Genomic DNA, 10,119 nt, shown 5'->3' with positions numbered 1-10,119 from the left:
TAAGTTTAGTCTGAATATTTTGAAAAACATATCGAGGGGTAAGTAATGGCATATCTCAAATAAAGAGTAAATTGTAATGGTACGGTTAAACGAATAGTAATAGTATATTCTGGAAGCGTGAGAATTGTAATGGCATATTTTCAATTAACCCTTTTATCAAAAAGGATGAGAAGGCCGGCCGAAAAGCAAACTGGTCAAATGTTGTTTTCATGAAAATTTTGTAACAATCACGTATCAGGGGACAGCGTGCTTCAAAATTTGTGACCCTGCCAAAAAAAAATTGTGACCGAGCTGGATCGCATTATCTTGTACTATGAATGTGTTTTTTCTCCTTTTTGAATATTTAGCCGCCTTTTGTGCATTAATAGGCTTGTACACTGAAAAGATGCCATCCCCATCCATTCCCAGATCGTTGAAAATGTAGTTAGCAAAGTCAAGCGGCAAAGACAATCTTATCGAATCACTATCGCTGACAACACAAAAATAGAAGATAAACCCTTAATGCAATCAGGACCTTATCAGATTCAAATCATGGTCAACTCTTGAGCAAGGCCTACTAAACAATCCGTCAGGCAGCACAAGCCTAGCAACCTACCAGCAAAGCAATGTCACAGCATGCAGGTCGCTTAATCCAAAATGGTTTGTAATTGCATACCAAGGTAACAGTCAGATCAATAAGCCACAGCCCACAGGCAAGAACAAGTCTGATATTTGTTACAGCCTTGCAGATGCAAGGTCACATAGCCAAATTCGTTCTTGAACATTTATGCTATACACATACCAATGGGTGTTCTTTGCTGAAAGAAGAGAAACGGCCAATAATTCTTGAAATTTGGATGGGAGGCCAACTGCTTCAGAAATTAGAACATCGAGAGGAAATAGGTTGCGATCCAACAGTCAGCTCCTTATTCCGGCTGCCTATAACTTCGCCGGTGAGAAGATATGTACAATGGACCGAGCATAACCTTTGATATTTACAGGGGTGACTGTTATCATCATCCAGGTCAGCTGGCTGAGGTCCTGAAAGGTGGGCTGTCAGACTTCAGAAACCGGAAATATTCCTTCTGCAACATCTGCCCTCCATTCACTTGGTCAAAGCTGCACCTGTAGAAGCTGGAGAAAACAAAATTGGCACGATTAATGAAATACGCGATGCTTCCTACAAATGGAGGTGGAAGATGCTGGTTGCTGGCTTTCATTAGATAGGAAGAAAATCTGCCAAATCAACCGTACTACCAACTGAAACTTTTGTATAAAAAAAATTGTCAAATCAACTATATAGCCACCTGAAACTGTTATGTGCGTAACTGTTTGTTTCCACTGGCTGATGTATTTTTCCATAGCTAAATAAGAGGCAACTGCTATGACATTTTTGAAGTAAAAAGGAGTACCACGTGACTTCATAAGCACGCCTGTTCAATGACTATAGGTGGCAAACGTTGATGAATAAACATGGGCTCCAGTGCCACCTCAGCGGCTCTGTTTATGACATGCACAATTCACAAACAATACATGCAACAATGCTGGTGACAAGGCCAATAATGTCTTGATCCAAAACAGAGAAGGTAGCATGGTTTATATTTCCATTTTTTTTGTTTCTTTTGCAGGACCGAACTCAGATGGAGAAATATTTGGCAACAGCGAGCACTGAAAATGTCTGATATTTACTGAAAGGACAACCTTGAAACTAAAATTTAGTTCGATGAGGAGAGTACCTGCCATCCAGGCCAACCATCATTACGGTGTTCTGTGCACCAAATGCTACTATGTAGCGTGTGACTTCAGGTAGATGGAATTGAGCAAATGACCACTCTGAACTGAAATACTTTGGCAGGATCCCTGGAGAAAAATTTCAGCAGAAATAAGCTAATGACTTGGAACAATTTGAGAAGCCAATCCCAATTCTGTCTCAAGATCATAAACTGAAACAACGTGAACATGTAAATAACTCACTAGGTTCAAGAAGAAGTATGGTTATACATGTGCTTTAGCTGCAAATCTGTACTCCCTCCGTTTTTAAACATATGACGTTTAAGACAAGCTAATTAGTCCACATATTTTTTTAGATAGCATGGTTGCCCCTACTTTGAGACCTAACTAAGAGTATTCCCTCCATTTCTTCACTTTCACCACTGCCCCTACTTTATTCCAAATGTTTGCACCATGACCCTGGTTTGTGTAAGCAAAGTGAAAAAAAAGGAGGGCAAACTCATAATTAGGCCGCAAATTGAGGGCAACCATACAAATGCCCCTATTTTCTTTAAAAGAAAAAAATAGGAGGTTGCATGATTTTATGTTTTGAGTCAATAATCAGTGCTTCCACACCTCACAGCAAACTCCTTACAGTTCGTTTGGTTGGAAGTAAGTGGTTGGAGGGAAAGGGAGTTTAGATGGAAGAGATTAAAATTCTATTGTTTGTTTGGTGGGCATGGGAGTTTTAATGGGATGAGGAATGGGAGTTTAGAGGGGCAACTCCCACCAATCACTTCCCCGGGGGGGGGGGGGGGGGGGGGTGAGGATTGGGTGGGAATTTGTTTTAAGTGGAAGATGAATGCATCTACACTGTTTATCATGACTTAAGATATAATTTCCCACCTCTAAACTCTCACACCAAACAAGGGATATCTAGTCTCACTTAAACTCCCACTCTTAATTTCCTCCAAAAGACAAACAAGGGAATGGCACTAAAAATCATATCCCAAGTGAATTCCCTCCGCCAACTACCACCACTAATTCCCATGCCCTTCCCATTAGTTGCCAAATGCACCCTTAGTGCTTGTACACTTCCAGGAGATACTAAAATTTACAGCCAGTGAATCTCAAGCCATATGCTAGCAAACAAACTTAATGCTTCATTGATTGTGACAGCAGGCAAGAGGGCATATGCTCCAATGAGTGCATGCATGCTAGTTCCCTAATAACATGACCAAACAACATCAGAGAGCAATATTGAGGTCACTGTGATGATACCACAAACAATCAGCATATGAAAATAACCGTAAAAGGCAATTGACATTCAAACAAAAACAGATCATCAAAGATCCTTGTGATTGAAGGTGAAGAAAACATTCATAGATTAAGTTAAAACTAATTAACGGATTAACGATAGGTATGGCACTGATGTATACATCATCTAACTTCACAAAATAGCAAGTTTTTATAATGGTGCAACTTCCACTACTGAGATCCAGTACAGATCAAATAAGAATGGGTGCAAACCAGAGTAGCATATGTACCTCTCATGAAAGACAGTGATGAACTCGCATTGGACCCAGTGTTCGTCTGAATAAGAGGATCAATAGAACTGGAAGAGTTCTGGTGGTCCATCCGTGGACCTTCAAGAGTGTGTTGCTCATTGCTTGAATCCTCCCCAGCAACTCTGACTCTCAGAGAGAAAATATGAACAGTTCCTTTGTCGCTGGACACTGCCAACCACTGAACATTGGGCGACAGCGCAATGCTATATATTTCAGCTTTGTCAAGTCCTCTGCGTACCTGCATGTTATTAAGATTATAAAAAATAGATCATTATGAGCTCATCCTATCCATTTATTGGTTATGATATTGCAACAGAAGAGGCATTGGAATAAAGAAGAAGACTGTGCTTTCTATTCACAACGGAGAATGCCATGCAACAAAAAACAAGGATCAGCCTTCTAGAGAGTAAAAGAAGCTATGCTCACCTCTTGTAGGCGAGTGCCATCCATTGTGTTGAATATTCTGATCAAAGTGCCCTTCGTGCTCGCAGTTGCCAATAGGAGACCATCCATTGTCAGTGCCATGCAAGAGATGTTTGAATCATGAGCTGGGATTGTCTTTGTCATCTTCAGCCCGAAATGCTCCACCCGAACATGCCCCTGGTGCACTCCAGGGCATGCTAAAACTGAAGTATTGGAATGATGGGAGAGGCAGCAAAGTCCTTTGGGATTTGACAGAGTGTCAATCTGGTAGAGCAGCTTCAAATCGGTGAAGTTGTAGACATATATCTTCCGCTCGAGGACAATCACAATGTAGTCCTTTGCCAATTTTACAGCCCGGACATCAGAGCGGAAGGCAAACTCTCCAATGCAGCGGCTCTGATGATCATCCCAGATCATCACCTTGTTCGGCGGATACTGCACATTGGAGCCCCCGCCTACAAGAGCAAGGATGTTGCAACGAAACAGCATCTCGACGATCCCGAACCCGCCGCTCTTAAGGTCCCTCCTGAAAGTTTCCTTGAAAGGCTCGCAGTTGAAGATCCTGAATCCATTGCTGGTACCAGCAGCAAAGCATCCACAGTCCTGATTCCAAGCAACTGACAACAGCCTGACATCCTGGTCGTCACCAAGACCTGCTCCGGGCTGGCTCGTAGGTGCGGACAGCGGCCAGACATGTGACGACTCAAATGCCCCAAGTTTGCCAGGCGGGTGTAACCCCCGTGATGTGGAGACTTGTGAGCTCATGAGGAAGGCGTGAAGCCAAATCAATTGCTTTTGAATGTAAGAGCTCAGTTAAACCAAATGTGTTGCTGCTGGCAAAGTCTTGGAAATCCTGCAGAAAGCAGAAAAGATAAGCAGCAAGCAAAGAAAAAAACACATGACATGGGCACAATCAGTTCAATATTTAATGATCCAATCAGACACAAAAGGAATTGCAAGATACAATGCTAATCATTCCACTGTCTCATTCTGCGCTTGTGCGGTAGAAGTCAGGGAATGGAGCTCCATGGCATCCCCTGCTTAGCTAGTGATTGTAATCAGGGGGGCAACGGAGCTGGCGCATGGGGGCTCAGATAATCTAACAATTTGGGAAATAAGCTAGCTAGTGGTTTTAATCACGGGTGGAATGAAGCCGGCGCATGGGGGCTCAGATGATCCAACAATTAGGGAAATAAGCTACTCCCTGCTAATGGCACTCAGCTACACGGCATACATAAATCCACAACGAACAGGGGGGAATTGGAGAGAACATCTAGAATTGAGGGAGCAATCTGTCCACCGAACCTAGGGCTTCGAGAAACCAGTCCCGGTCCGGGCGGATCTCCGATCTCCGCTACCCGCTCCGATGCTGAAGGACGAGGAGGCCTACGGGAGAAGGAAGAAAGGGCCGCGCAGCAGCGGATCTGGTCGGAGGCACCGTCCACAGCACGGAGGGCGGCGGAGCGCCTAGGGGAACGGAACCGGCGATCGACCGCAGCGGAAGGGTTCGGGAAGGCGCGAATCCCAATGACTGGGGGGAAATCGGAGGTTCCTTTCCGAGGAAGCAGGGAGGGAGGGAGGGGAGGGGTCGGGGCGGAAGCCATCGAGTGGGTGTTCCATACCTCTTTGCGCCGCGACGCCTGCCGATGAGGGGTGGCGGAGACCGATCGACGAGGCGAGCACGCGTGCGCGCGGTGGCGGATGAGCGAGGGGAAGGGGGGAGTGGGGCAACCGGGCAAGCGACGAGGGAACGGGGAGGCCGGACGGTGGAAGGAGGAGCCGAGAAGGGAGTCGGGGGGCTCGGGAAGCGTTCGTCCGACGGATGCGTGCGCCGCAATTAACCTTTTTTTTCCTCCTAGCCCGTGCTCTAATCCCACGGCTCAATCGTCATTACGGAGACTTTTTTTTTTTGCTCTTTTATTTCTCTGATGATGATAGAACTGTGTGTGTGGAGGAGGCCTGTTTCGCAGCTGCTCCAATCACGGAGCGTCCTAGGCCTGGGCTAGCTGGTGTAGGACCCCGTCACCATGGCCGGACGCGCCGGCACGGGACGGGGCGCGATCTGGCTCGCAGGATGGTCCCGCTCCAAGTTCATGGTTCCCTGGATACTTGGGAACGTTTGGATACACCTCCTAAAGTTTAGCACCCGTCATATTAGATATTTGATACTAATTAGAAGTATTAAATACAGACTATTTACAAAACCCATTGAATAGATAGAGTCTAATTCGCGAGACGAATCTATTAAGCATAATTAGTTTATGATTTGACAATGTGGTGCTACAGTAAACATGTGCTAATCATGGATTAATTAGGCTCAATAGATTCGTCTCGCGAATTAGTATAGGGATTCTGCAATTAGTTTTATAATTAGCTTATGTTTAGTTCTTCTAATTAGCATCCGAACATTCGATATGATACTCCTAAAATTTAGCACCTCGTATCAAACACCCCCTCGGATTATTATCAAGTGTAACCATCAGTCGGTCGCCGTCGAGATTCTCCAGAACATTCGTCGCTAGTTTGCTACTCCGTACGCTATTTCCACATGTACTGTGGGGGTTTCCTTTCACGTCACTCTGCTGAGAGTGATCTTGGCTGTGAAAATAGCTCACCGGAGCAGGCACGTAACGCAACGCATCGACGGCGAACAGGAGACGCCTTTTGATTTGAGAATGAACCGGCATGCCGACCTGCAGGGATCGTAAGGATTTATTTATCGCCACGATCTAACAGAGCATCAGATAATTTCATTTCCGAAGATTGAGGAGCACAGCGTAACGTTTGTATAAACTCAACATTTCTATTTATATAGTACTAGTAAACTTGTACGTATACGGTCAGGTAGAGGTAGTCATCAGGTGCTCAAGCATCCCGCGAGAGCCTATACAGGGGGGTGGCAATATGCACGGTCAAAATACACACACTCATGTACGCCTTCAGCTTCTGCTGGAAGGGACTTTGACTTGTACACTCTTTCAGCACCGCATCAGGGCCGCTCTGCTCGCAGCGAGCACCGCATCAGCGCGCTGCGAGCAGCAACACACGCACACACCCTAACATCTTCATAGAGTGGAGCGCTCCAACTTGCCGCTCTTTAGAATAGCTGGAAGAAGAGGCTTGTTGAACCGTCGCCGAACGATCGGAGGTCTGCTGGCTTCACCAGTGCCCTGCACAGCGGGCACGTCCGCTCCCTCTCAAACCTGTTATCGTCCAAAGAATGTTAGCAAGGGACGAATTGATAATCTTAGGTTTCACGACAATGGAATCACTGAAAGATGGGTCAAAATAGCAAGGAAAGGTTAAATGGAAGTTGGAGGGGGCGGGGGAGGGGAAGGGGCCAGATGGGCGTGGCTTACCATTCAGATACACAGTCTTCACAAAAGATGTGTTTGCAGCGCAAAAGAATGGGGACATGCATCTTCTCTTGGCATATCACGCACATATCTCCAGCAACAAGTACCTGAACACGCTCAAGATAGTTAAGTACAGGAAACATAGTGTGTTAAAAGATCCAGTGTGGAGTTCTCAAGACATTTCATGACTAACAAAGAACATAGTAGCTACCTGCTCACTCGTTGCATATGAACCATAGTGGAAGTCTTTATGAGATAATGCTCTCAATGCTGTCAAAAACGATTGAACCTGACAGATACAGTTGTGTCAGCAGGCATCCACTCAGTATGCATAACTTATTAACTTGAGATCTGAAGTTAGATGAGGGAAGCCATAAGCACCTTTTCCACAACTGATGTCAACTTGAAAGTGAGATACAAGCCAGTGGTTAGAGACGAAAATAGGCTTCCATACTCCTTGTTCAAGAAAAAACGGTACCACACAGGTGTAGGCAATAATGCACGGTACAAAAGTAGAAAATATTCCACAATTGTCAACATTTGACCCTGAACAACAGGAAAATTTCATTACAGCTTCTCCATCTATGATTATGCATAAATAACAACAATACACCATGAGCTATCCAGAAAAATCACCAAGATATACCACAAAAATGTAGGATAACGGTACAATGGTTTACCTGCCTACGATAGCTTCGGCCTCTGCTGTTCTTGTAGTACATCAGCAGCAAACATTTGACAATCATAGCAGTTTGGCGCACCATTGTATCTGCACAAGATTAAGGACAACTGTGACTAAAAGTTATAGAGGAAAGTATCACCTTGAAGACAGTACTACAGTATTGATGGTTGAGAGTATAAAATGATCCCGGCGTTGAAGTATAGGTACAGGTTACCCACTTACAACCTAGGAACAACTTAACTATTTGTAGAAGGCAAGCACATAGGCATGTCAAGTAAAGTCAAAGCAAACATCTAAGCCCAGTTGACAAAATGGAGAGACTTCAGCTCCAGATACTAAATTTGTTCAGGCGGTATGACTTCAAATGATGCCAGCAGTATAACTTTGCAACGATGCCAGATGTAAATATGTTCAAGCACCATACCATTCACCAAGATGATGAATATCGCATGCCAAAATGGTGGTATTTCTTTAGGAGGAAGCATCAGGAGAGGTCTTATAAGGTCCCCATTCTTGTAACACCAATAAAATCCAGATACGTGAACAACAAATAATACTGTAATCCCGACAAGGACTGGAATTTTTCTCTCCCTCTGCATTACATGAGGAAAAAAGAACAAAATTAGCCAATATGGTAGAAGGATCACCAGTATCCACCATATTGTCACTAACAGAGAAAATTTGTATAAAAGGATTGGAAGCAACTAAGTTTGCAGGGTTTTGTAACTTAAGGGTGTGCCACAGAAACATTAGGTTATTAGAAACTTCCTATGGAAACATAACTCTCAATCAATATAAGAAGTTAATCGATTGCTGCAGTAAAGTTCAAACCAATGTTGATAAGGAAAAGCTTGCTATACACACATGTCATCCATGACAATTGTTGAGTGTGGGACAGAGGTTAAGCTATCCTATAAATCTACCTAATTAATCCTTAGACAGTAGCACAAACGCAAAGCAGTGAAAGGACAGCACAGCCCTGGTGATTCCTTATAGGCAAGCATCGAATTATAATGCCTTCAGGTGCAGGAAATCCATAAAAATTGCCTATACAATGGTGATGTGACCAAATAGCTAAAAGTTCATGATGTTTGCTGCACTATAATATTTCCATGTTTAGAACACTTGAAAACATTCATTAAATGGAAAAAAAACTCTAAGCAGAGCTCTTCCATTCTGTGGAAACAGAATTATTTAATGACATGAACTGCAGGGGAAATAATGTCATTCGCTTATCGCTGCTCTACGACACAAACCTTAGTAAAATTACACCAAAAGTGTACAAAACAATCACTAACCTTCAGAGCAGTCTGCTTACGCAAGATGTCATTGGACTTGAACATCACCGCAGCAATCCAAATTGTCACAAAGAAACCTGTGCAAAACAACCCAAGACAAATTTAGCCAACATTCCCTACACATCTACATTACTTCAATTCGCAAGCAGCATGCCACTATGTTCTAAGCATCAAATTGGCCATGTGCGCATATCAATTTGCGCTCTGTTGATAAGGGAAACAAGTGAGCTGACCTTGCAAATGTTGTCTGATGAAGACGACGAGCAGCAGCAGGGAGAAGGGCAGTATCTGCTCCACCCACCTCGCCACCTGTTGTATGTCGTACCTCTGGTACGACGACGAGGATTCCCTGCCGCCCTCCCCGGCCCCAGCCGCGGGTGCCGGCTCCTCGGCGCGCGCCCTCGTTGCGTGCCCCTCCTCTTCCTCCTCCTCGACGATCACCTCCTCGGCCCTCTCAGACGACGTCCCCGCCTCTCCGGGCGCCACAATCCGGATCGACACCTCGCCTGGCCCGGCCCCCGCCCCCGCCTGCTGCGCCCCGCCGCCGGGATCGGGGCGGAGGATACCGGAGTACTCGAGCAGCGCGGTGAGCGGCGCCTGTATGAAGCTGGAGGCCGAGAAGTGCACACCGTACCTCCTCGACGGCGCGGGCGGCTGGGGCGGGGGCGGCGGGGACGGGGCGCGCGGCGGGTGCGCCTGCTGCTGCTGATGCGGCGGCGGCGGCGCGTCCATCGGGCGGGACGGCGCGCGGGAGGGGTGGAGCTTCCAGAGGAGGATTCCGCCGCGGCGGCGGCGGTGGCGGAGGGCTGGCGGCGCCGCGTCGGGGGCGGAGGAGGGGGACGGCGGAGGGGACGACGTCGGTGCGGAGGCGCGGAGGCCGCACGCGGCGAGGCGGAGGCGGAGGCGGTGGAGGGTCCCCGTGCTCGTCGCCGTCGTCGTCGCGGTCGTGGTGGGAGGAATTTTTGGGAGGCTTATAGGATATTTTTGTGGTCTGCCCTTTTGATCTCTCTTGTTTTTTCCCCCCCTCCGGGCATGGGTTTTGTTTATCTCGTTTCCTGCGCTTTGCTTGCGTGGTTGGTTTGGTCGTGTGTTGCCTCGTTGGC

The 10,119-nt window shown here is 46.2% G+C and overlaps 2 protein-coding genes across 2 annotated transcripts; both read right to left on the bottom strand.

Moving 5' to 3' along the window:
* Window positions 1-626: 626 nt before the first annotated feature.
* LOC105914489 (autophagy-related protein 18d) lies at window positions 627-5,534 on the bottom strand. Its single transcript, XM_012846351.3, has 5 exons — window positions 5,303-5,534; window positions 3,684-4,533; window positions 3,237-3,495; window positions 1,716-1,839; window positions 627-1,113 (listed from the first exon to the last, which is right to left on the bottom strand). The coding sequence occupies exons 2-5, from the start codon at window positions 4,443-4,445 to the stop codon at window positions 1,005-1,007; spliced, it is 1,254 nt and encodes a 417-aa protein (XP_012701805.1). The 5' UTR covers window positions 4,446-4,533; window positions 5,303-5,534; the 3' UTR covers window positions 627-1,004.
* A 924-nt stretch (window positions 5,535-6,458) lies between these two features.
* LOC101781920 (RING finger and transmembrane domain-containing protein 2) lies at window positions 6,459-10,119 on the bottom strand. The gene is made up of 8 exons (XM_012845785.3): window positions 9,250-10,119; window positions 9,017-9,093; window positions 8,143-8,311; window positions 7,717-7,805; window positions 7,418-7,582; window positions 7,248-7,325; window positions 7,040-7,143; window positions 6,459-6,883 (listed from the first exon to the last, which is right to left on the bottom strand). Exons 1-8 carry the CDS (start codon window positions 9,746-9,748, stop codon window positions 6,778-6,780), a joined length of 1,287 nt encoding a protein of 428 aa, XP_012701239.1. The 5' UTR covers window positions 9,749-10,119; the 3' UTR covers window positions 6,459-6,777.

This window comes from Setaria italica, chromosome V, assembly GCF_000263155.2.
Source record: "Setaria italica strain Yugu1 chromosome V, Setaria_italica_v2.0, whole genome shotgun sequence".
NCBI lineage: Eukaryota > Viridiplantae > Streptophyta > Magnoliopsida > Poales > Poaceae > Setaria > Setaria italica.
The sequence above is the reverse complement of the archived record's forward strand: the minus strand, read 5'-3'. Positions and strand labels throughout refer to the sequence as shown.